This window comes from Pinus tabuliformis, chromosome 5_1, assembly GCF_031772625.1.
Source record: "Pinus tabuliformis cultivar Carrire ecotype Pingquan chromosome 5_1, CPIR1, whole genome shotgun sequence".
In the NCBI taxonomy this organism is placed as follows: domain Eukaryota; kingdom Viridiplantae; phylum Streptophyta; class Pinopsida; order Pinales; family Pinaceae; genus Pinus; species Pinus tabuliformis.
The window spans coordinates 772,184,100-772,211,395 of NC_142305.1; the positions used below are offsets into that span (position 1 = coordinate 772,184,100).

A 27,296-nucleotide genomic window follows, 5' to 3' on the forward strand; every position below is an offset into this window, starting at 1 on the left:
ATTGCTCAACTAAGGACTAATTTTCATCAACCCTGTTGTGACATAGGCGCTGAAAAAGGCCAAAAGAAGTGTGGAAGGAAAGAGTATATATTTTTTGCTCTGTCAGAAAAATAGAAACAAAAAACATTTCATTTTAGAATGTCAAGCTTTCAAAGATAACAAAAAAAGTTATACAGATATCTCCTAAAATAATCTATTCAACGAAAAATTTGTGAAGAAGCTGGGAACCTTTTAAACTCATAAACGTTAAAATAATTTCTTCATTCTCCTCCCTATATTACTACGATACCAATCTAATTTAACTTTAAATGTTTTCGAAGTCAACATACCAGCGCCCATATAAAAAAAACATTGTAAAAAATTTGAACACGAGTCACCAAGCAAAGTCATGCCTTTTAAAAATTCACCATGGTAATCCAGTCAGTTGGAGCTTGCATCGGTTTATAACAATGAACTACTGAAATGAGTGTTAGCAGAGAATGCAAATACTACAGGCTTTGACTGGAATGACCATTGACAATAGCTCTATTATGTTTGCAGGTAATTTTTTCGGTCTCCATGTTTGTACACTTCAAAGGTATAGTTTTTTTAGTTGCCTCAATAATTAGAATGCTGGAATACGATTTATGGTTTCAAGTTTCGGGTTCAATGGCATCAGGATGGTGAAATGGAAGCAAGCATGGACGAAAGTTTCGAATTATGCGCGTCATGATCTGAAAGAGATCGCATTTCCATCTTCTCTGCCAGACCCTCCTCATTTAAAACCCCGTAGGAAGCTAACATGGCCGGAGTGGTTAGAGGTAAGCATTCAACATTTTCTCTGACACTTAATTGCCATTGATTGCAAATATGGAGGACTTGTTCAATGTTGAAACTACAATTCTGTTTCTACAGGTATTAAAGAAAGCTTCGAGACTGTATGTAGAAAGCTGGAAGCGGGATATCAGTGATGAGATTGATGTGCTGGAAGGCAGAGCTCCACCACCCAAAACAAAAAATGGTTCAAAGACAGAAAATGGAGCACATGACAGGGAACCCTCAACATTGGAGGACGTAGGTAAGTGGACTCTTGTTTCATATTAGTCAGAAATCTAAACCCTCGTCTTCTTTTTTTCCCCTGATTTGGAGCAGTTGAAGTTCTGGTAGCTCCATGTTTATTGGGCACTCCTGTTCTCAGTATGGCTTCGATACGTGCACCTCGGACATTAGTAGAGCAGAAAGGTGTTAATTCTTAAACCAGAGGTTTGCCAATACCAATGACAAACATTCTGAATTTCTTTCCCCCAATATAAAAGTTCTTCGATCTTTTAGACAATCAGAAATCCCTTGTTCAAATGTGAGTGAATTCCCGTTTATTGCAATGAAAATATGCGAGGATTAGAATGGTTGGAAAATTCAGGGGACTATTCTTGTCATTGCAGATCAAATGAACCTTGCGAGCAGATTATTAGATGATTTTAATGCACTTTCATGTGTAAATAAACTCGGGACATCTAACGAGTTGAAATTAATCAGATGTTCTCTAACATAGTGGATTAGAGTGGTAAGTTGGATTAACGAGATAAGTTGTCATCTTCTGCAGTGAATGGGATAGAATTGCATAGAATGTTATTAAAATGCTCCAGAGGCCAATTGGCCTATGGGACGAGATAGCATACATCTCACTGTAGCATTTTTTCACAAAATTAAGAAACCCAAAATGCTAGGAAGGAGAAGAGGAAGAGATGATATCCATAGGTGGGTATCGATAAGTTGCTACGTTACTTATCTTGTTGTGTCCTTTGAGGAGAGTCACCTACCCTGGTCTACGTTACTTATCATCCTGTCTCTAAAGCGCATCATCCTTGATGCCATTTTTGTTGTGTCCTCTACCTGCATTTTTGGAATACTGCATCCCTATACCCAACTGCTGTCTTCCAATACCGTTTCATGATATGGCTATTATATGCCTCATGGTGGAAAAAGAAGTGTTGCTCATCTCCAACCTGTCTTTCCTGCACACCTAGCATGCTCTGCATTCCTCCTCCTTTGGTTCCTGCCATCTTGTTGTCTTGCATCTTAAGCTATGTGAGCTTGTTCTTAATTGCATGATATCTGTTTTCTCTCTCCAAGGAATGTTTATTTTCAAATATTTTTGTTCGTTGATTTCAAATTCTGGGTCGAACTTGTCCATGTAATACTAATGTTTGTTGAAATTGGTAGCGTGGAAGGTCTTCTTGACTCGTGCCTTAGTCAAGAAAGATCACAATTAGTCTTCCTTTTACCGTGGACTAGTTCATGGTGAATACCACGAGTTCGTGGAGTGGTTTATTCATGCGCAGAGTTGGCAGGACAATTAAGTGGACTTCCAAGTGCCAGTGCAAATTTAGAAGAGGACGGGTGGGAGCTTCAGTTTCTAATTGAGGCAAGGACGAGTTAGAGAGTCAGTGTGTCTTAGTTAACAAGTCAAACTCAATTCGTGTTCTAAGTTTGTACTCGCCAGATATAGCATGGGTTGAATTGATAAAAGGAGGATGAATGCACAAGTTTGTGCTAGGATTTAGGAGGAAATTCCTAAATAACAGGGGCCGCTATTGCGCTAGGAAATAGAAGATTTCTTGCCCTAGGAAATAGGGGCAGAGATTGCGCAAGGAAGTAGGACCTGGGTCGAGTTGCTTGCATGGTGTTTCAAGCTAAGTATAAGCAGTGAGAACATGTGTGTTTTCTAGTGAAACAATATTGCCTTGTAAAGAGATCTAATTGCTGAAATTCTATCAATAAATTTTACAGCAAGAAGAGGGTTTTCCCAATTGGGTTTCCCAAGAAAAATCATTGTGTTATTTTGTGACTGTGTTTTATTCTGCTGCTTATCTAGAGTAGAGAAATTCTGTGTCTAGGTGAAAATATATTAGTTTCAGTTTGTTTATTAGCAGTTATAGAATTTCATGGAAAATCTACATGGTATTAGAGCAGAGAACAACATAATGACCAACACCAAGAAGATCATATTTGTGAAGAACAAAGATCAGTTTGTGAAGAACAATTCTTTGGACAAGGAGGATGGCGTGCCAAGGACTGAGAGCAAATCACTCTTTAGAGGGAGCCTCTAACTTTTCCTTATGGAAGGAAATGATCACAATAGTGTTGGAGGATAATGGGGCAGGAGAGTTTATCAAGAATCAAATGCCGCCATCTCAAGATCCCCAACAATTGGCCCAACATACTCAAAATGATATCAAGGCAAAGATGATTATTCTAAAGGGGGTCAAAGATCATATTATTCCTCATCTCTATGAGAAGAAGACAACATATGAGATGTTTAAAGCCATCTTGGATCTGTTTCAGGGTACCAGTGATGCTAGGAAGCTAGCTCTCAAGGAGAAGCTAAGGAGCATCAGGATGAGCAAAGGAGAGCCCATTGTCACATATCTTTCGAAGTTCACTCAGGTTTGAGATGAGTTAGGTGGTGTGGGTGTCACTGTACCAGAGAGTGACCTTGTGAGCTTTGCTCTACTAGGACTTCATAAGTCTTGGTATAGTTTCTAGGATGCTGTTAGTGGCTGAGAAAATTTTCCTGGTTGGGAAAGGTTATGGATTGACTGCGTTCAGGAAGAGATCCGGAGAGGGACCAAAGATGGTAAATTAGCGAAGACAGAGGACGAGGAGAACTTTGCTTTGGTAGGTAAAGCCAAGGGAAAGAAAGGCAAAGGGAAGGCCGAGTCTAGTCAGAAGGGCGAGAAGAAGAAGAAGGATCTGAGTAAGATCAAGTGCTTCCATTGCCACGAGTTTGGGCACTATGCTACTAAGTGTCCTAATCGGAAGAAGAGATCCAGTAAGGATCATGTGGCTGCATCAGTTGAGGTAGATGGGTTTGCTTCTTAGTTCGAGAAAGATTTCTCATTGATAGCTTGCATGGCAAGCTCAGTAGGGAGCGACAAGTGGTATATTGATTTCGGAGCGTCTTTCCACGTGACCGGGAACAAGGAGTATTTCAGCTAGTTGAAGGAGAAGGACATACAGGTTCAGATTGAGCTAGGAGATGATGGAAAGTATGCATTTAGGGGAGTGGGTACTGTCAGCTTTGAGAGGGAGTCTGGGAGCCCTCTCCATCTCAATGATGTCCTCTATGTTTGATGCTTGAAGAAGAACCTTGTTTCAATAGTTACGCTTGAGGACAAGGGATATGATGTCATCTTCAACAGAGGTAAGGAATACCTTAAACACTTAGCTTCTGGGTTAGTGAAGCAGATAGGTGTGAGGATGAAAAACCTTTACAGGTTGCAGGTTGAGACATGCGCAACCTTAAGCAGCAAGGCAGGTGGTGAGCAAAGTAGAGATGTTGGTGAACTTTGGCACAGGTGCATGGGACACTTGCATCATGGAGCGCTGAAGATTCTTCAGTAGATAGCCATAGGAGTACTAGCATGCAACTTTGACAAGAATGGAGTGTGCAAGGGATGCATGCTTGGCAAGTATGCCAAGACTTCTTTTGAGGGCCGAGACAACAAAGCCAAAGGTATTTTGGAGCTGGTGCATTCAGATGTATGTGGAAGCTTCTCTTCTCCATCTCTTATGAGACACAGGTAATATGTTGCTTTCGTTGATGATTATTCTCAGAAAACTTGTATGTTTTTTATGAAGAAGAAAGATGAGGTCTTAACTAAGTTCATGGAGTTTAAGGCCATGGTAGAAAATCAGACTGAGAGGAAGATCAAGGCAGTGAGGAGTGACAATGGTGGAGAATATATCTCTAATGCCTTCAAGGACTTGTGTGCGAAGGAGCGCATTAGGAGAGAGCTGATAGAACCTCATACCCCTCAGCAGAATGGGGTGGTTGAGAGAAAGAACCATAGTATTGTTGGAGCGGCCAAAACCATGTTGCATGATCAGGGACTACCTATGTTCTTATGGGTAGAGGCATGCGATGTTGATTTATGGTAGCATCAGATGTGCTCTAAGTATCAAATTTTGCAGGGAGGCTTGGGCAGATGTATTCCAAAGAACCCATAAAGCGTTTTGGTAAATTCCACCCAGAAACAATTTTATTAAAATAATTAATTATTTTTAATGGGACCCTAAGTCTAAACTTAGGAAAATAAAATAATTAATGGGTATTAATCTAACTGTGGGTGTAACTTCTAGAAAAAGACGAGGATACAACCGAAATGATCTTAGCCATTGATTAGCTTCTAATCTGGGCAGTGGGCTGTTGAATGTCAACGAGGAGATTATTTAAGGAGGCTTGAGGGCCATTTTGAAAGACACAGGAGAGTTCAGAAGATCGAATTTATGAAGCAGAGTAGCTGCCGGAGAGAGATTCGAAGTGAGATTTGTAGTGAGGGGCAGGGATAGTATTCGAAGGGAATTCTTCCCGGTCAGAGAATACTCAACAGAGAAGATAGAGGGAGATCGAACAGTGGCAGCGCAGGGCCAGAGAGGCTGACGCAGAGCTATGAAGGCCCACACAGAGGCAACGTAGGCTAGCGCAGAGGCAACACAGAAGCCAAGAGGAATTCTGCAAATCTACTGGGAGATTGATTTCTGTGGTTGGATTCCGGGGTGTGAGACCGGGAGAGTAGAAGTCAAATTTCCAGAGGCAAATCGAGTAGCCAGTAAGAGTGACGCAGTTCCTAGATAGTGAGACGTTGGGTTGATGTAGACACTATGCAGAGGCAACGCAGAGTCAGCCAGGGGCTGTTCACTCAAGGGCTGGATCAACCAGGATTCCCGGTGATAGGGTGAGGTGGTCTCACTTATCCTACTGTCAGTAACATTTCTCTGTAACTGGATTATCGGGAGGGCATCCAGTGATTGTATTCAGATTTACTATTGCATAGTAATAAAACCCTCAGAGCTGTTGCATCGGTTTTCTCGCATTGGGTTTTTTCGGGGACTTTTGTCCAAAAATAACTCTGTCATTTGTGTGTATCTTTATCTATTGTTCAGTTTCTTGTTTCGACTTATAATTTAATTGGTGTAGGCTGCAGTGTATGTATTTCGATGTTTGCCGTAGGAAACTGCAAATAACTTGTTCATGTAAATCTAACAAGTAGGAGAAATATCATTAGTGCTGCAGTAGGAGTTCCTTAGTAGACTTCCTGCCAAGAAGTCCGTTTCCTTATTGGTTGAGCAACAAGAGTAAGAACAGAGAGGAGCAGTTTGACAATTTTCGTGGCATAAATGGCAACTAGTGGCTTGAGAGATCAGGATAGGTTGGATGGGGCATCCAAGTACCTCATCTGGAAGGCAAGAATGTCATTCCTTCTAGATGAGCATGCTCTCAAGACATGTCGACAACGTGGTGGCTGTGCCTGTAGATGCAGATTCGCTGAAGAAGTACAAGGAAGAAATGGTGAAGGAAAAGTGAATGATCTTCAACGGAGTGAAGGATCATGTAGTCTGTTACATTGCTAGTAGAGAGACCGCTAAGGAGATGTGGGATGTGTTGTCTATGCAGTATCGGGGATCTTCCGAGCAGCAAAAGATGTACTTAGAGCAAAAACTGAGATCTGCTCAGATGCAGAAGGGGGAGCGTGTGGATCCGTTCCTCACGAAGCTTTAGGAGACTCGAGATGAGTTATCAGCTGTGGGGTCTACATCTCAAGATTCCTAGTTGGTTAGACTGGCCCTCAATTCTGTCTCAGATGAGGGCAGGTCTTTGTCCATAGTATCCTGGGCAGGGCGACTTTGTTGAATTGGGATGATATGTGGGCAACTCTTAAGTAAGAAGAGCTGAGGAGAGATCTAGTCAAGTGTAACTTGTAAGCTTGACGGAAGCAGCAACAGTGGGTCGAAGCCCAAGGAGGAGGATGAGAATGCAACCCTTGCATCGAAGGGGCAGTAGGAGTAGTGGAGGCGGAAGAAGGACGTCTCGAAGATCAAATGCTTAAGGCGTGGTGAAATGGGTCACTACACTACATAGTGTCCTCTCAGGAAGAAGGACAAAGATGAGAAGCACGATTTGAACGCCGCACCCGTGAAGATCGAGGAGGAGGAGTTCGCCATGACAACCGAGATACCTCCCGGAGGGAGGTGGGCTGATTTGGAGCTATAGTTCGAAAGAGCTAGAGATGGGCAGGATCCTTAAGGAGCCCACCTCTCGGATCAATTCCTTGCTACGGGAGCCTAGATCAGAAGTAGCAGGATGGACTAGTGTTGGATGCATAGTTTTAAAAACCGTTCCGGTCCAACCGGTTACCGGCCTAACCGGCCGGTTGGGAGGCTCACCGGTCAGAACCGGTGAAAAAACCCGGTTTACAGCACCCTTTGCCCGGAAAATTGCCCTAACCGGTAAAAACCGGCCGGTTTAGGGCGGAACCGGCCGGTTTATTGCTAACCGGCCGGTTCCGTCCTAAACCGGCCGGTTTATGGACAGGCCGCCGGTCAAGCAAAAAGCGTAGCGGTTTTTTGGAACTGAGGGCGGTTTAGGGGTTTTGGGGGTGAGGGAAAGGGATTTTCCCTCCAAAAACACCCTCACACTTGCTATAAGACACCCCTCTCACTCTCATTTGTCTCACACAACTGATTTGGAGTGTTTGTGAGTTTGTTTGTGAGCTTGGAGAGTGTGGAGTTTTTGCTGAAGTAGTCATCTTGGAGTTGGAGTTGGAGCTATTTTGGAGATAGTGTGTAGCTGTCAGTGGAGTTGCCATCATCAAGAGGAGGCTAAGGGAGCTACTTTGCATTTCCAGGTAAGGATTTGCACTTGATAATTCCTCATTTGGGTCTGCTGTCCATGAATTATTTTTTTTGTGCTATAAACTTCTCACTTCAATGATCTATCATCTATGCTAAGCCTATGAACTCTCTAGCTCTATGCTATCAAATTTTGTAGCTTGCATGTGCATTTTTTTTCCTACATTTATCATTGGTTTTCCATGTTCCTTAGCTGCAATTTTTTTTTTAAATGGCAGATTTATTTGCAAATTGTTATTATTTCAAGCAAACATGGCTCCAAAAGGAAAGGACAGTGCATGGGCTCATTGTGATGTAATTGAGGGAAAAATGATATGCAAATTATGCCATAAATCTATTGGAGGTGGGGGTATTCTTAGGTTGAAACAACACTTGGCTGGGGTAAGAGGCCAAGTAAAGCCATGTGATGCACCAAAAGAACTGTTAGGTCCTATTAGGGCAGAATACATTGCCAAGCTTGAAAAATTTTATGAGGATAAGGCTAGGGAGAAGGCCATCCAAGATGAAATTGCAAGGAAGAGGGAATTAATGGAAACCATGAATCTTATGAAACAGAGTGGGTATGATGATTATGAGATTCAAGACTCCACTTCTATCCCTTCCACCAATGACCCCTTTCACTATGTTCATCCTTCTGTTGGAGTTGGCCAACCATCAAAAGGACCAAAGAGACCAAACATCCAAAGTTATTTCTCATCTTCTGCCACCATTGCTTCTTCTAAATCTAATCCCACTTCCTCCCAGCCAAGTTCTCAACCCACTTTGGATCAGCATTGGAAAAAACAATGCAAAGAAACTTCTCACCAATACATTGCTAGATGGTGGTATGATTCAGATATCCCATTTAATGCTGCTCGCTCACCTTATTACCAAGCTATGTGGGACTCTGTTATAGCTGCAGGAAAGGGCTTCAAAGGCCCTAGTATGCATGACTTGAGGGGAGCTCTTTTGCAAAAAGAGATATCTTCCATTGATGAGTATTTGACTGAGTTTAGAGAGTCATGGGTCAAAACAGGTTGTTCCATTATGTCAGATGGATGGACCGATGGAAAGAACCGCACTATCATTAATTTCCTTGTTTCTTGCCCTCAAAGAACCATGTTTTTGAAATCAGTTGATGCATCTGATAGGGTAAAGGATGCAAGCCTTCTATTTGAGCTTTTGGATAACATTATTCAGGAAGTTGGGGAGCAGCATGTTGTGCAGGTCATCACTGATAATGCCTCAAACTATGTTCTTGCTGGAAAGATGCTTGAGGCCAAATATAATACCATATTTTGGACTCCATGTGCTGCACATTGCATAGACCTCATGCTTGAGGATATAGGCAAGGTGGAGTGGGTAAAAAACACTGTAGAGCATGCCAAGTGCATTACAAAATACATTTACAACCACTCATGGGTATTGAGCCTAATGAGGAAACACACTGGAGGCAAAGAGCTTGTTAGGCCTGCAATTACGAGATTTGCAACTCACTTCCTCACGTTGCAATGTCTCAATGGTCAACATAGAAACTTGCAGAAAATGTTTTCCTCTGATGAATGGTCTGAATCTCGGTGGGCTCGTAGACCAGATGGAAAAGACACCAAAAAGAAAGTGTTAGACACTTATTTTTGGAAAAGGTCTGTAGAGCTTGTGAAAATTACCGAGCCCCTTGTTAAGGTGCTAAGGTTGGTGGATGGGGAAAGATTGGCCATGGGCTACATTTATGAAGCTATGGATCAGGCAAAGGAGCAGATACGGGCAGCTTACAATGACAGGTTAGCTAAATATGGCCGTATATGGGAGATCATTGATAACAGATGGAACAATCAACTCCATCGTCCTATACATGCAGCCGGGTATTTTTTGAACCCAAGGTATCACTATAAAAATCGGCTAGGAGATCAGCATGATGGGGAGGTCAGAGCTGGATTGATTGATTGCTTGGAGCGCATGGTCCCTAACCATGTAGACCAGTTGGATATACATAGACAGCTTACTATTTTCAATCAAGCAAGTGGTACTTTTGGCAAAAACTTGGCAAAGATGGCAAGAGATGTGGACCAACCAGGTAAGCAATTCCAATTTCCATTTTGTTTTTCATTTCAAGTTAAAATTGTTTACGTTCTTTACAATTCAAATTATAAACTAAGTTACTAATTATTGTCTTTTTCTTTGCAGCACATTGGTGGGAGTCATTTGGTGGCCAGTGTCCTCAATTGCAAAGGTTTGCAATTAGAGTCCTCAGTCAAACTTGCAGTGCTTCAGGTTGTGAGCGCAATTGGTCTGTTTTTGAGCGCATACACACGAAGAAGAGAAACCGTTTGGAACAAAAACGGTTAAATGATCTTGTTTTTGTGCAATACAACCTTCGACTGAGGAGGAACCAAATGATGAGCAAATCACCTGATCTAGATCCCATTGTGTTGGACGATATTGATCCAACATCAGAATGGGTGGAGGAGACTGAAGATCCTGTGTTTGAGGCTGATTTTGATATCGACATGGCTTTAGCGGAGGATGAGGCAGATTATGTGGCGGCATCAGAACCAGGATCAGTAGCAGCATCAAGGAAAGGCAAGGAACCAATGGAAGGCACTAGTCGTGCAGGTCGACAAACTCGTGCTTCCACTAGGTCCACTTCTATTGTCATTGGTGGCATTGATACTGATGTTGCAGATGAGGCAGAGGCATCCTCAGACTCTGAACCAGATGATGTCTATGTAGCTCCTGATGATGATCCTGTGTCTAGTAGTGGTGATGGACTTGATGATTGATCATGTGTACACTGTAGACTTGTAGTAGGCCAATGGCCTCATAGCTTGCAGCATTGTTTTTGGACTTTATAGGCCATTTAGAGCCTCATTTCTTATGTATTTTGCTATTTTGTCGATGATATGTATTGCACTCGGTGCCATTTTGATATATTCACCTTTGCATGGTATATAAATGAGCAAACTTTGCATATTTTGTCTCTATTGGCTTGGAATCATGGTTTTACATCTTAAAAATAGTTTTGTTTCATTAAAAATTAATTATTTAATGTATTTTTTAAAAACCGGTTCGTTTAGACCAAACCAGTCCCGGTTAGACCGGTTCCGGTCGGTAAACCGGTTAGCTAGGTGGACCGGTTCGGTCACCGGTTCCGGTTTTAAAAACACTGGTTGGATGGTGCCGAGGAGTGTTGGAGAGACAGTTGCAATGGCTAGGAGCGCCAGAGACTGAACAACGCAGAGCAAAGTTGGCAGCAGTGCAGATGGCACAGAGCAGAGGTCAGCAGTAGCGCAGAAGATTCAGAGGGTCAACACAGACTAGCAGCAGTTAGGCTCCAACATTCACATGGTATCATATTGAACACAATTAGTTCAGTAATTTGGGATGTTTTCTGTTGCTGATGTAGTAGCAACAACAATTTACAGTGCAAGGGCAGTTGGCTGTGCCAGCAGCAGCATGGATGCAGAAATTCAGAGGGAGTTGCAGTACGGATGCAGTGTTGACAGTGGCAGGGTCAGCAGCAGTACAGATGCAACATTTGCGCAGTGGTTGGTGGACAACATGTCAGACATCAACAACATAGCGGAAGATGTTACAGAACAAAGTGATAATTCAGCAGGTTGCATTGCTAGAGCACATTCTTCGCTAAGAAGGAGTGTTGATTTCTGGTGGCATCGAATGTGCTCTAAGTCTCAAATTTTGCAGGGAGACTTGGGCACATGTATTCCAAAGAACCCAAAAGTGTTTTGGGAAATTCCACACAGAAACAATTTTATTAAAATAATAAAATATTATTAATGGGACCCTAAGTCTAGACTTAGGAGAATAAAATAATTAATGGGTATTAATCTAACCGTGGGTGTAATTTCTAGAAGAAGACGAGGATAAAGCATAAATGATCTTAGCCATTGATTAGCTTCTAATCTGGGTTGTTGAATGTCAACGAGGAGATTATTTAAGGAGGCTTGAGGGCCATTTGGAAAGACACACAAAGAGAGTTCAGAAGATCGAATTTCTAAAGCAGATTGATTGCCGGAGAGAGATTCAAAGTGAGCTTTTGCAGTGAGGGGCAGGGATAATATCCAAAGGGAATTCTTCCCGGTCAGAGAATACTCAGCAGAGAAGACAGAGGGAGATCCAGCAGTGGCAGCGCAGAGCCAGAGAGGCTGACGCAGAGCTACACAGGTCCATGCAGAGGCAGTGCAAAAGCCAAGAGGAAGTCTGAAAATCTGCTGGGAGATCGATTTCTGTGGCTGGATTCCGGGGTGTGAGACCGGGAGAGCAGAAGTCAGATTTCCAGAGGCAAATCGAGTAGCCAGGAAGAGTGACACAGTTCCTAGATAGTGAGACGCTGGGCTGACGCAGACACTGCGCAGAGTCAGCCAGGGGCTGTTCACTCAAGGGCTGGATCAACCAGGATTTCTAGTGATAGGGTGAGGTGATCTCACTTATCCTTCTGTCAGTAAAATTTCTCTGTAACTGGATTGCCAGGAGGGCATCCAATGATTGCGTTCAGATTTACTACTACATAATAATAAAACCCTCAGAGCTGCTGCATCGGCTTTCCCGCATTGGGTTTTTTCGGGGACGTTTGTCCAAAAATAAATGTGTCATTTGTGTGTATCTTTTTTTATTGTTCAGTTTCTTGTTTCAACATATAATTTAATTGGTGTAGGCCGCAATGTATGTATTTCGATGTTTGCCGTAGGAAACTGCAAATAACTTCTTCATGTAAATCTAATAAGTAGGAGAAATATCATCAGTGCTGCAGTAGGAATTCCTGGGTTTAAGGAATTTTCACATGCAACACTGTAGTATTTCTGCAGAATAGGAGTCCACACAGGGTTCTTGGACGAGTTACACCAAAGGAGGCTTTCATAGGCAAGAAGCCTGATGTTTCACACTTCCGTATCTTTAGCACAAAGTTTATTGCCATGTGTCTAAAGATAGCATGAAGAAGTTGGAGCCCACGACAAAAAAGGTAATTTTCATGGGATACAATGAGACAACTCAGACATTTAGGGTGTATCTACTAGGACTCAAGAAGACAATTCTCTTGCAGGATGTGATGTTTGAGGAGTCTAGAACTTTGAGGGAGTCCTTAGAGTGAGAGCATTTTGGATTACCTGAGATGGTGGAGCTACTCACTCCCAAGGAAGAGCCTCAACCAGGATCACAAACTGAGTCTCAGCTAGGTGGCAAGAGGGCCGCACAGTAGGATGCAGAGCAGGATGATAAGGAGAGACCAAGACAAGAGCATACAACTACTCAGTTAGAGACTCCTAGCATAGGGAGGAAGAAAGCCAAGTGGGCCGAGGAATTGGTTTAGGAGGACTAGGAGCATGTTGAAGCTCCTAGCTCTATGTTTAGGCAGAGTAAGCAGCCACAGAGGTACACAGGATATATGGCACTGATGATAGGGTTGGTTGACACTGAGCCTTCTTGTTATAAGGAGGCAACTTCTCAGTAGGTTTGGCATGATGCCATGGTGGAGGAATATTTTTCCATCATGAAGAATGCTGTCTGGGAGATTGTGCCACGACCAGAGGGCAAGTCAGTAGTAGGCTCATGCTGGGTGTACAAGGTGAAGCATGGTGCAAATGGGAGTGTGGAGAAGTACAATGCCAGGTTTGTGGCCAAGGGCTTCTCACAGATCCAAGGCATAAACTATGATGAGACCTTTGCTCCAGTAGCATGGTATTCATCCATCAGGACTATTCTGGCACTTGCAGCACAGATGGGGTGGAAGATCCACTAGATGGACGTGAAGACAACATTCCTCAACGGAGTGGTTGAGGAGGAGTTTTATATGGAGCAACCATAGGGGTTTGAGTAGTTCAACAAAGACACACATGTGTGTAGGTTGAAGTGAGCTCTTTGTGGGCTCAAGCAGGCTCCAAGAGCATGCTGCATGGTACACTCGTATTGATAGCTACCTTCGAGGACTAGGCTTCACTAAGAGAGGCAGATGCCAATGTGTACTACATCATGGTTGGAGGGCTTTCGCTGATTCTAGTGCTCTGTGTTGATAACCTTATATTGACTGGAGCAGAGAACTTATCCAGGATTGCAAAGAGGACCTTACAAGGGGGTTTGAGATGAAGGATATGGAGCTTATGCACTATTTCCTTAGATTGGAGGTTTGGCAGGGTGATGGTGAGATCTTCGTGGGACAAAGGAAGTACACTACAAAGATTCTGTGGAGATTTCATATGCGAAGTTGCAGGCCCATGTCCACGTCTCTAGTCACAACCTGGAGGAAGGTGGATGCTTGTAGAGCAAAGCGAGTAGATACAACTCATCGGGTCGTTGATGTATTTGGTCAACACATGGCCTGATATTTGTTTTGCAGTAAACCAATTGAGTCAGTTCATGATGGAACCGACCAGAGTTCACTGGGTTGCTGTGAAGCATGTTTTGAGATATCTTAGAGGCACAACAGATTATGGATTGTGGTACAGACATGTTGATGGAGTGAGGCTTGAGGGCTTCACAGATGCAGATTGGGCAGGGTGCTCCATAGATCAGAATAGTACTTTAGGTGGCGTCTTCAACATTGGGTCAACAACTGATTCTTGGTACAGTAGGAAGTAGAGATCAGTTGCACTCAGTTTAGCAGAGGCCGAGTACATGGTTGCTAGTTTGGCAACATGTGAGGCTATTTGGATGAGGAAGTTGCTTGTGGGACTTTTTAGACAAGGGATGGAGCCTACTATGATACATTGTGATAATCAGAGTTGCATTAAGCTCTTTGAGAACCCAATATTTCATGATCGCTCCAAGCATATCGATATCAAGTTTCATCATCTTAGAGACTGGGTGCAGAAAGGGACAATGAAGCTACTGTACATTCCAACAAAGGAGCAAACAACAAATATCTTCACCAAGTCATTGGCAAGAAGCAATTTTGTCTATTTTAGAGATAATTTGGGAGTTGTACAAAATCCCTTCCTTGCTAAGAGAGTGTTGAAAATGGTAGCATGTAAGGTCTTCTTGACTCGTGCCTTAGTCAAGAAAGACTACGATTAGTCTTCCTTTTAACATGGACTAGTTCATAGTGAATAGGATGAGTTCATGGAGTGGTTTATTCATGCGCAGAGTTGGAGGGATAGTTAAGCGGGCTTCCAAGTGCCAGCTCAAGTTTAGAAGAGGATGAGTGGGAGTTTTAATTTCTAGTTGAGGCAAGGACGAGTTAGAGAGTCAATTCGACTTAGTTAACAAGTCAAACTCAACTCGTGTTCTAAGTTTGTACTCGCCAGATATAGCATGGGTTGAATTGATAAAAGGAGGACGAAGGCACAAGTTTGTGCTAGGATTTAGGAGGAAATTCCTAAATAATAGGGGCCACTATTGCGCTAGGAAATAGGGGCAGAGACTGCACAAGGAAGTAGGAGTTGGGTCGAGTTGCTTGCATGGTGTTTCAAGCTAAGTATAAGCAGTGAGAACAAGTGTGTTTTCTAGTGAAACAATATTGCCTTGTAAAGAGATCTAATTGCTCAAATTCTATCAATAAATTCAACAACAAGAAGAGGGTTTTCCCAAGAGAAATCATTGTGTTATTGTGTGGTTGTGTTCTTTATCTTTGTGTTTTATTCCACTGCTTATCTAGAGTAGAGAAATTTTGTGTCTTGGTGAAAAGAAATTAGTTTCAGATTGTTCATCATAGTAGTTTTAGAATTTCGTGGAAAATCTACAACGTTTCCTTCCATTTGCCACTTTTGTATCATTCTTTGCAAATGAATTTTAAACTCCTTCCTATCTATTGGGCATCTTTCGTTCGCTATGTTACAACTTTCCTACCACTTTATGCCTTGTAAATTCTGTGTGTTTTTTCTTATTTTCAGGGGTTCTTTGTTGATTTTGGTTGGTATCTTATTGCTGTCCTTGCTTGAATTTTTTTTGTATATGTAAAACTAACTTCCTTATTGCTTCTTGTTCTACTGGGAGTAATCTTTTTATGCAAATTGATTTTCTTATAGAGTGGTTGTTTTTATTTAGAGAGAGGTTGTCACCATGTGTTCCTGCACTCTCTCTATCTCCGTATATTTTTTGATAAACTTGGCCCCCATATCTCACATCCATATAATAGCACTGATGTTAAGAGTGTTTGAAAGAGTGAGCTTATCAAACCCAAATCGAGAACCCTACTATCATGCATCTGATATGCAGTAGGAACATTGCCTTCCATCAACCTTATAGTCTCTTCCTTGTGCATGCTTCGTATTTTAACCTTTCATTGAACACCAACATTGGGTATATAACCTAAGCAGCTCCGCTTTATTCTCATGCAAGACCACCCCATCTTCTCCTCACCTTTACATTGCGTACTGTCAACTTCTTCGCTATAAAAAACGATCATTTTTGTCCCAACGAAGATGTGAACTTTGTGCAACCCTCCGCCACTCTCCCGAAGCATTCTGACATTCACTCTTTCCTAGACACCATCATAGCCCATTTGACCTTTACCCTCAGTCTATGTTCTCCTATACCACCTCTCTTTATGACATCTTCGGACAACTCCAACACATGTTCCCTCTCCCCCCTCCTCATGTCATCTTTTCTTTGAGTGGGATATCAAGAGAATAGTCAAAGCTATGAGCACTAACAGAGCAGTGGATGAGGAAGGTTTTCAAGCAGAATTTCTGAAGCATAGCATTTAGTCTCTTGAGTCCTATATTGTTGATCTATTCAACCATGTAGTTTGTTCCGACTTTTCCCATACTTGGGCAAAACACGTTATCCATCTGATCCAAAAACTATGGAGTAGTTGTGAGCCGAACAACTACAGGACTATCATGGTGGGCCATACCTTCCTAGGCTTTACACCCTGATCTTATGCCAATGGCTTTTCGATGAGCTAGAGTGACGACATCTTAGACCTAGAGGACAAGTAGGCTTCCACTCTAGTTACGAGATGATTGACCACTTCTTCACACTTTGAGTCATTAGTGAGGAGGCTCGTCATTGCTCTTTGTGTTGGAGTTTCTAAGTCTAACTCGTTAGAAACCCTTCATGTACTTTCTGATTTATTCCTATCTACTTGTTCTGTTAATTAACAAGTTATTTACCATGTACGTACTGGAAATAAATACAAGTACATGCTCAACACATTACAGATCATCAACTGAAGGAAACAGAACAAGCACACAAGTGACACTGTTGTTTTTGGACTAATGTCCCCGGAAAAACCCAATGCGGGAAAACCGGTGAAACTATCTGAGGGTTTGATTTATTAAGCAGTTTCATAATACAATCTGGGTGCCAAATTCGGCTCACCCAACAGAGAAAAATCTCGGCAGTAGTACCTCTCTACTCGGAAGCAGATATTTCGGCTGAAACCCTGGATAAACACTTCGGCAGCTCCACAGCTCCAATCTGCCCCACAAAACCCCAGTGTCAACCTCTCTTTGGCCCAGCGTTAGCCCAACGTCACTCTGGCTTGGCCTGCGTCAGCCTTTGGAGGCACTGCGTCAGTCCTCTTGCCCTCTGCGTCACCCACGCTGGCCCTCTGAGGCACTGCGCAGCTCCTAGTTGGCTCTGCGTGAAGCCTTGGTGCTTCTGCATCCCTCTCTCCAGCTACTGCGGTGATCCTCCTGGTGTTATCTCTGCCTCTCTCTGCTTCTGTATTCACTGCAACTCTGATCACTCTCTCAACTTTCTCAGCAAACCCAACCCTAGAAAGTCGAAATCTTGATCTCTTGGTGTGTTCTCCAAGTGACCCTCAAGCCTCCTCTTATACTTTTCTCGTTGACAAATCAACGGCCAAGATTAAGTCCCTAATCAACGGCTAAGATTAGATTTTGATCCATGACTTTTGGACTATTCTAACACAGTTTTATATTAATTCACGTTAATATTTTATTTTCCCTAAGTTTAGACTTAGGGACTCTATTAAAAATATTAATTATTTTAATATCTCTCAAACTGTTTAGAATCTGCCCAAACCCTTTCTGGGTATTGGAGATCTCATGTGCCTTAGCCTCTCCACCAAGTTCGAGGCTAGCGCACGTCCGATGCTACCCCAAATCAACACTTTGAAAGTCTTCTGTTGCTTTGTTGACTTTTGAAAAGCATTTGATACTGTGCCTAGGGACGCATTATTCCAGAGGATTCGGGACTTTGGCATATTTGAGATCCTTATAGTAGCCATCATGAGATGCTACAAGTCAGTTTTGGGTTGCCTTAGGATGGCATATGGCCTTTTTGACTTTATCTAGAGTACCATTGAGGTAAAACAGGGGTGCCCCCTCTCGTCGACCCTCTTCGGGATTTACGTTGATGAGCTAGAAACTTTCCTCCATGAACACATTCAAGAGGGGGATGGTTGTCATCTACATCAGGTATTGATCTCCTTGCTCCTTTTTGTAGATGACTTGGTCTTGTTGGCATCTACTCCCGAGGGCTTGCAGAGACAGATCAATGCCTTCTCTAGCTTTTGCGACCTTCAGTAGTTGATGGTCAACCTAGGTAAAACCAAGGTTATGATCTTCAATGCTTCGAAGAAAACTCATATAGACATACATTTCTACTTCCGGGGGGAAGAGATTGAGATCACCACATTGTTGGAAAATCAAAGTAGTTATATTAGGGTTTGATTCTCCTTTCTTGATAATTACTTGTGAGTGTGTTGGCTTCTTTTACTTCTTTATTATCTTATCTTTCATCAAGCAATTACCATATTATGTGTGTATGAAGATCACAAAACAAGAGACACAAGATGAAGGCACTATGCCAGGGCAAACTCCCTTCGAGGGGAAAACCCAGTCAAGCTAATTCTTACTTTCGATAGTATTCTTTGAGACTCTTCACCATAGAAAAAGACCAGACCTTCCCTCCACACCAAGTCAGCCTCCCAGATCTTCGACCGCTTTCCAGCAACTTCGACTAGGTAGCAGCTTCCGGCAACAACGAAAACTTGGAAGACTTCAATCTTCCAATCCATGGCACGAAACACAGAGAGAGAGGCACCAAAAGTTCGATTTTCTTCTTCTCCTTAGACTTCCCCAAACTCGCACTTCCTTTGGCTTCCCAACAACAGACTTCGCACTTCCCCAACTACTCTTGAGATATCGAACTAGCTTGAGATGTGATCCTCCAAATGACTTCGACTAACTTATATTTATAGGCTCCTTGTGGGTCGAATTAGGGTCCTTAGACCGACTTGATCTCTTCTTGACTGACTTGGTGTGGAGGACACATAAATCATATTTGACTCAATACTTAACCTTTTTACATGATTCAAAAGCCCAAGAAGGGTCTCTTTGAATGTACAACGACTCTATAAACTCAATATTAATCCTAGGAGTCCACAATGGGAACTTTGACTAATATAATGATGACCCAAGCATGAAACCCATGCTTTAATAAGTCATTGTTACAATAATAAATTCTTTTCTTTATTCTTTTGACAAGTACATTTCATGATGACTCAAATACATTAAATGAAGACCGAACCTAGTTACAATTTCCAACACTCCCTCTTAACTAGGGAGGTATTCATCATATACAAATACAATAGAAGATCTCAAACTATATGAAACAACGAAGAACTTTAGGCACCACAATGCCATGGACTAGATTTCTGACTAGGGCAATCTATCCATTGGTCTCTCAACAATTAAGGCACTGCAATGCCACATACTAGATTCCTGACCAAGGAAATTTATCTATGTTGCAGGAAACGTGGTATAGAGGTTTGTTTCCGTAAGGAAACGGGTACGAAACGCTGAAACGCGTTTGGCATGGCCGTGAAACGCGTTTCTGGCCGTACTACCACGTTTCCTGAAACGGAAACATGGCTAGTACGGCCGTAAACGCGTTTCAGGGCCATACGACCCACGTTTCTTCATTAACTTGTGTTTTTTTTAATTTGTTTTTTAATTTACTTTTAGGGTATGTTAGTGACTTCTTGTTGCTTCTAGATGCGTGTCTAAAGTTATAAAAGTGGATTTTTGCCCTAGTGTTGAATGCAGTTCATCAGGAAGTTTGAGGGATATGCAGTTCATGGTAATGTTAAATTCTTAAAGTAAAAGTGATATTCTCCTTTATTTTTCGTTTTCATCCTTTTACTTAAATTTTTAACATTACCATGAAATGACTCAGGATGTTTGAGAGTGGTTTCGCCCTCATTGGATTTCATATGGAGAAAGTAGAATTTTAGATCTCACTCAAAATCCAACAGACTTATTTGTTTTTCAGGATTGGAGGGATTGCAATGTTTCCATTGGATTTTATCATGTACTAGGGTATGGAACTTGTATTTAATCAAGAGAACCAAGCCCTCTATGTAGGGGAAACTCCCAATAATCAAGATCATGTAGGGTACTAGGGTATGAAATGTGTATTTAATCAAGAGCACTAAGGTCGTTCGACTGTGTAGGAGGAGACTCCCAATACAACAGTGGTCCTTCTAAAGAATGGGATGTGGATGCAGAAAATCCTGATTTGGATCTCTCTCTTGCAGCCTTATAGTCTTTATTGTACTTGTAGCCTCATATATTAATATAAATAAAGGCTGATTTTGGGATTTGGATATATAATAAAGGTTGCTTTTGGATATTCCGATATTTTTATTTTCATTATGTGATCATTCATGAGTAAATGTGATGTAAATTAAATCTTAATGTTTAAGTGTAATAAATTATAATGTATCCTTTATGCTTTATGATTGCACACACACACACACACACACACACACATATATATTTAAATATTTTCAATATATATATATATATATATTCGCGTTTCCCCGTTTCCAAAATTTGGGGAGGTCGCGTTTCGTATCGCTTCCCGTTTCGGAAACTCGTACCTGTTTCCCTGTTTCGTGCAACTTAGAAATTTATCCAAGTGGGAATAAGGTGGACTCAAGCTTTCAGCCTCTCTAGGTACCATCGGGCTTACTTTGTAACCACCAACCTAGGGACGTAGGTGCGTATCCATGGTTAGAGCTCAATGACCCACCCCACCCTTCCCTAATTTGGTACCTAGACATCAACACAAAGTGCCGACTAGATGTCCTCCCAGGCAATGCTTCACTCGCAAAGCTTAAGCAAATATCTTCCATTTCCTTATCATCAATACAATCAACAATGTCTACCAAACCCAACAGGTTTCTCAGATACTCAAACTTCTTATTCGGAAGAGCCTTTGTTCGTATGTATGCTACCTGTTCATTTGTCAAGAGATACCCAACTTCACAATCCCATCCTGCAAGGTTCCATCATAAATGGAACTTATTATTGATATGTTTCGTTCTCGAATGAAACACGGGATCTCTAGACATCTTGATACAACTTTGATTGTCACAATTAATCACAGTTGGACCCAAGGACTTCTTGAACAAATCTGTCAGAAGCTTCCTTAACCAAACAACCTGCTTTCTTACTTCACATGCAACCACATACTCTGCCTCGGCACTACTCAACGCAACGAGATCTTGCTTCCTACTCATCCATGAGATCATAGCAACTCTTAGACTAAAACATTCTCCGGTAGTGCTCCTTCGATCGATCTCATTGCCACCCCAATCAGAGTCTGTGAAGCCAATTAGCTTGACTTCCTTACTATCATACTTTAGGTAGTGATATATAATGTGACGAAGATACCTTAGTATATGTTTAGTATATCCAGTGATTGTGATGGGGCTCCAACTGACTAAGAATGTTTATTGCAAAACATATATATGGCCTAGTATTTACTAGGTAAATTAGGGAACCCACCAACTGTTGATAGGAGGTAGGATCCATGATAATAGAGTCAGAGCCCCTCAACTTCTTGAGATTGGTGATCATAGGAGTAGTCATCAACTTGGAATCCATCATCCCAAATTTCTATAACAACTTGATGATGTACTTTCCTTGCCCCAAATAAATCTCCGCAAGTCTCTGCCATACTTCTAGACCTAGGTAATAGTGCATCAGTCCTAGATCCTTCATTTCAAATTCAACTGCTAACATTTTCTTGCATTCTTGAATTCTTTGCTCCACACCTGTGATGAATAGATCATCCACATATAGTAGAATAATGACAGGCTCATCATTCACAACCTTGATGTAGAGATTCGGATCAACAAAACTCTTCACGAACCCAATTCTAAGTAGATATGCATCCATCCTTGCATACCATGCCGTGGGTGCTTGCTTTAAACCATATAGGGCCTTCTTAAGTCTGCAAACATGAGAGTCCCTGCTATTAACTTCAAAGCCTTCGGGTTGTTCGACGTACACTTCCTCATCAATGGTCCCATTCATAAATGTGGTCTTCACATCCATTTGATGGATGTTCCACCCCATTGTAGCAGCCAATGAAATCGATGATCTAATAGTAGTGTACCTTGCTGTAGGTGCAAAGGTTTCTTCATAATCAATGCCTTCCTTTTGAGAGAAACCCCTTGCAACGAATATTGCTTTATACTTGTCTATACTTCCATCAACTGCATGTTTGATCTTATAGATCCATTTAGATGTGACAACCGGTTTGTCACTAGGTCTAGGAACGATTTCCCAAACCCGATTCTCCCTGATGGAGTGATATTCTTCCTGCATTGCTTTCTTCCAAACCTCTTGATGCACAACTTCCTTGAATGTAGATGGTTCGACTTCTATCAATTTTGTCATATATGCAGCATAACCAGAATATCTTTTCGGTCTCTTTCTTTCCCCAAAGGGTCCTTTGGCAGCGTCATGTACCTTAGCATCTTCCAATGTAACTTTCAACCAATTTGGCCTCTTCCTTGTGGTTGGGATGACCACCAATTGAATAGACTCACTTGGTCCTTCTTCTTCGAGATTTGTAGTAGAGTTTTCATGATGAACTTCTTCTTCTTCAAATATGGGAACTTCTTTGTCATCAGAATCAATAGGAATATCCTTTGATTTCTTGTATGCTTGATTCTCATCAAATATGACATCCCTGCTTACTTCAATATATCTTCCTTCCTTGATGTAGATTCTATATGCTTTTGAAGAGAGACTATATCCAACGAATATTCCCTTGATACTTGTAGAGTCCAACTTCTTTCGCTTGTCTTTCGGAACATGGATATATGCTGGACTTCCAAAGATTCAGAGGTGATCCACACTTGACTTCTTTCCTGTGAATACTTCTTCGAGTGTTGTATTATCAAGACTCTTATGAGGACTTCTATTTTGAATGTATATGGCTATCATTGCTGCTTCTCCCCATAAGAACTTTGGTAGATCTTGATCAAGGAGCATAGTTCGAATGCCTTCTTCAATTGACCTATTCTTCCTTTCGGCCAATCCATTTTGTTCGGGATAATAGGGAACAATGAGCTCCCTCTTAATACCTGCTTCCTTACAATATGCAATCAATTCCTTAGAAGTGTATTCCCCACCATTATCAAACCTCAAAGTTTTTATCTTTCTTTCAGTTAGGGTTTCCACTTCAGCCCTAAACTCCTTGAACTTATCAAATACTTCATCTTTTGTTTTGAGAAGGTAGAGCCATGTCTTTCTAGAATGGTCATCAATAAATGTCACATAGTAGAGATGACCTCCAAGTGATTTGTCAGACATGGGCCCATACACCTAGTTTCACTATTGTGAAATGGCTTTCTTGTATGTTTTCCCAAAGAACATCTCTTGCACACACCTTCATGATCCAACTTCATATTAGGAATACCATGAACCAGTTAACTAAGAGTAGGGATGACCTTATAATGTAGATGACCATACCTCCTATGCCATAGCTCAATGGGACTTATTTCCATATGAACCAGAGCTTGAGGAGGTGGTGTAATGACTCTATAAAGACTTCCTTTACGAACTCCAATAATCGTAGCTTTATCAATGCTAGAGTCTTTTTCCCAAAACCAATACTTTTCCATCAACAAAAGCAATTCTTTCCCATTTATCTTCTCAACAAGAAATAGAAAGCAAATTCTTTGTCAGACCTGGAACATATAGAATATTGTTGAGATGCATCTTCGATCCCTTATCCGGCTTCAACGATGTTGATCCCAGGCCTCTAACATCATAGCTTTTGTTGTCACCCAATTCCATTGCATGAGAAGATGTCCTTTGATAGTGTATGAAGTTGTTTACTTTCTCCTGTCATGTGTCTCGATGCTCCACTTTCAATGATCCATGCATTGTCATCAGTAAGAGTGTTAGTTTTTGGTAGCATCAGAAGTGCTCTAGCCTTGAAAATTGGTGGAGAGGCTAAGGCACATGAGTTCTAAAGAACCCAAAAACCGTTTGGTGAAATTCCACCCGTATTGTATTTTATTAAAATAATTAATATTTTTAATGGGGTTCCTAAGTCTAAACTTAGGAAAATTAAAATATTAATGGGTATTAATCAAAATATGGGTGACAATGATTTAGAAGGCGGATCAAGTCATGTTTTAATCTTAGCCGTTGATTAGAGACCTAATCTTGGCCGTTGAAGGCTCAACAAAAAAAGTATAAAATGGAGGCTTGGGGTTCATTTGGAAATAGAGAGAGAGAGAGAGAGAGAGAATTGATCTAGATTTCGATTTCTGGGGCTAGGAAGCTGAAAAATTCAAACTAAGTGATCATTCAGCAGTAAAGGGGCAGTGATAATCCGGAAGAAAGGACGTTCCAGAGAATACTGACAGAGTGGCAGAGAGAGCTTGTAGAGAGGCAGCGTAGTAGTCGGGAGAGCTGACGCTGGGCCAGTCTGGGCCCATGCAACCCTGACGCAAGCTAGAAGGGCTTGCGTAGAGCAGAAAATCTACCTATCACGCAGAGCAAAAAATCTGTGTGTCACACAGAGCAGAAAATCTGTCTGTCAAGCAGAGTCCAGAACTACCGGGAACCACTGGAACTGCCGGAACAACCGGGATAGTTGACGTAGAGGGCAGAAGAGGTGATGCAAGGTTGACGCAGAGCCTGAAAGGCTGACGCAGGGCTAGCGCAGAAATAGCCGGGGTTAGTCAGTGTTGTGCCGGATCAGCCGGAATTCTTCTGGGTGAAGTGAGGTAAAACTCACTTAGATTTTCCCCCAGTATTTTCTCTGTAAAGGATTGCTAGATGAGCATCCTAGATTTGTATTCAGATATTTCTCCTGCATAATAATAAACCCTCAAAGCTGCTGCATCGGTTTTCCCGCATTGGGTTTTTCCAGGGACTATTGTGTCCAAAAATAAGAGTGTCCTATGTATCTTGTTCTTTGCTCTGTTTTCTGTTTCATGAGATCAAATATTTAATTAGTGTAGGCTGCATAAGTAATTTGCTTCATTATTAGAAGAATAACTTGATGAATGTAATATTAAAATCAAGTAGGTGAAGTAGATTCAGATTTGCTGTAGTAGGGGTTCCTACAGTGTAGGAATTTTCACATGGTATCAGAGCGTTGATTTTGAAACAGGAAGAGCAGATCCAGTGCTGAGCAGTGAGGTCGAAAGCTGCACTTGGCAGCAATTCGAATCCCCTTGAAGGGATTGCGCAGTCCTTGCCGAGAAGCAGATCTAAGGAAATCTCTCTCTGAGTGAGACGACAGAGAGGTACGATTTCTAGTTCGTGAGTTTGCAGAGGCAGAGGGAGTGACGCAGAGCCTCAATGCAGTGCTTGAAGGGCGCAGTTTTTGCCGGGGTAGAAATCCGCTGGAAAAGAACAAAGACACGTAGAAGGGGAATTTTCTCCTCAGAGAACTTTCTTTCAGAAAGTTTGAATTTCTCACTTGCTGAGCAGTGCTAAGCAGTGACTAAAGGAGTCAGTTCGACAGTTGGGTGAGATGGCATCGCATGAGCTCAGAGATCAGAACAGGTTGGACAGAGCCTCCAACTATGTCATATGGAAGACCAAAATATTAGCTATTCTGGAGGAACATGATCTCGAGGCCTATGTCAAAAGTGTTGTAGCTGTTCTTGCTGACAACGATCAAAAGAAGAAGTACAAGGCCGAACAAGTGAAGGCAAAGAGGCTCATTCTCAATGGAGTTCGAGATCATGTGGTCTCACACTTGCAGGGCAAAGATATAGCCCGAGAGATGTGGGAAGCCTTGTCGTCACTGTATGAAGGCTCTTCCAAACTGTTAGCGCTTGAAATTTCACCTCAGACTGAGAAAGGTAAACCCCAAGGCTACATCAAACCATTCAGCCTCGTAGCTAGCCCTACGGGGCAGGAGAAGGCTCTCTCCGGTTAATCTCGGCAGATCTTCAATGGGATGAGATGACCAACAAGGTAACACTGATATTAGGCTAGTAAACTGATTAAAAAGGTTGATTTGGGGTTTTTTGGGCTTTTGGTGGCAATTTGAGGAATTGCAATTTTGGGTGCGGGGATTTGACACAGTTTCTGCAGGGGGTTCTTTGGGGCGAGGTAGGAGACAGTATTGATGCCTTAGATTGAGATGGATGATCAGGAATGAAGGATGAGGAGCTAAAGAGAGCAAATAATGACTTTGAATTCCCTTTAGACAGTAGAAAACATTGAAATTAAACAAATTTAAAAGCAAAGCATGGCTAGTATGAATTCATACTTTAACACTTCATTTGTTTAATGTGCAGCAGTAAAGAAAGGAAATGAATCACATAACAAAGCTTACAAGAACATTGAGAAAACACACCATCAACACATGAGTCCACAAGAATCCCAAAGATCACTGCAAAACCCTGGTCTTCCTTAGCCAAAAATTGCAGAGATACAGTGAAAATATACAATGATAGCTTCTCCCTCAAGAGTCCAACCTTCCAACCCCTGAAAATGATTAAGAAAATACATAATATAGGCAAGCCAACCTCTTCCCTTGCCTCTAGGGGTCGAGCTCATCCTTCTAGGAGCTGTTTCAACTAATTCTAAACTGAGCACTAAAATCTAGGCAGTCAAAACAACTCGCCTCTATAAGCTAGGAAACCAATCCATTAATTAAATATTTACCCTTGACATGAATGAATCTTCTAGAAGTGTTAAACAAGAGTAAAAGTGTCTTAGAGTTACAAAAATTACATCAAAGATAATCATCTTCAACCCCAAAAAGTCAAACCAAGTCAAACTGTGCTTTTTCGAGCTGTACAGTGAAATCTGGCAAAGTCTGCTCAACGGGTCGCGCCCCCCTGCTCAACGGGTCGCGCCCCTTTGGAGCTCTGTTTGAGGCACTTCCAGGTGTCAGAATCAGGTGCAGGATAGCTCGTTGGAAAGGTCTTTGAGTCTACTTTCCAACCCAACTGGAATTTTTCAATTTGGAGTTCATTTGCCCTGTCAAAAAATCAATTCTCCCAAGACAACTTTTTGCAGTTCAAAAAAGTGGCAGAAAGTCAATTTTTTCATGTATTTTGACCTTCTGGAGGCCCAAAACTCCATAAAAACTCAAGTCCATCCATGGGCATATGTAACTTTGCATAACAAATCAGGGAATGCTGAGTTTTTGTGAAAAGGAGTTGCCATGACAAAGGGTCTCACCGGGGGTGAGACCCGTTGAGGAGCCAAAACCTGTAAATTTCTAAAAAATGCCAAAATTACCCAAAATTCTCAAATTTTTTTGGGATTTGAGCTGTGGCTAGGCTATTGAGTGCCTTGATCCTTCAGTAAGGCCTCAGCCAAGATATGGAGGGTATCGGGCTTCTTTCTCCTTTTTTGTTCCTTGGCCAACCGCCTTGGATCCGGTGATTGTAATTTTGACATTTCTCTAAAACCATGACACCTGTGCAAAAAGTGAAGGAGGTT

The 27,296-nt window shown here is 41.8% G+C and overlaps 2 protein-coding genes across 2 annotated transcripts in view; both read left to right on the forward strand.

Annotated features, from left to right (window-relative positions):
* Nucleotides 1-327: 327 nt before the first annotated feature.
* The window catches only part of EMB2735 (embryo defective 2735), a 127,990-nt gene continuing 101,021 nt past the window's right edge, over nucleotides 328-27,296 (forward strand). The window contains exons 1-3 of the mRNA XM_089432903.1: nucleotides 328-540; nucleotides 659-800; nucleotides 895-1,057. Of these exons, the coding sequence (XP_089289029.1) occupies nucleotides 660-800; nucleotides 895-1,057 (304 nt within the window). The 5' untranslated portion in view covers nucleotides 328-540; nucleotide 659. The remainder of the gene's footprint in view (nucleotides 541-658; nucleotides 801-894; nucleotides 1,058-27,296) is intronic.
* Nucleotides 7,394-10,796, forward strand: LOC149167217 (uncharacterized). Its single transcript, XM_089432902.1, has 2 exons — nucleotides 7,394-9,724; nucleotides 9,835-10,796. The coding sequence occupies exons 1-2, from the start codon at nucleotides 7,792-7,794 to the stop codon at nucleotides 10,428-10,430; spliced, it is 2,529 nt and encodes an 842-aa protein (XP_089289028.1). The 5' UTR covers nucleotides 7,394-7,791; the 3' UTR covers nucleotides 10,431-10,796.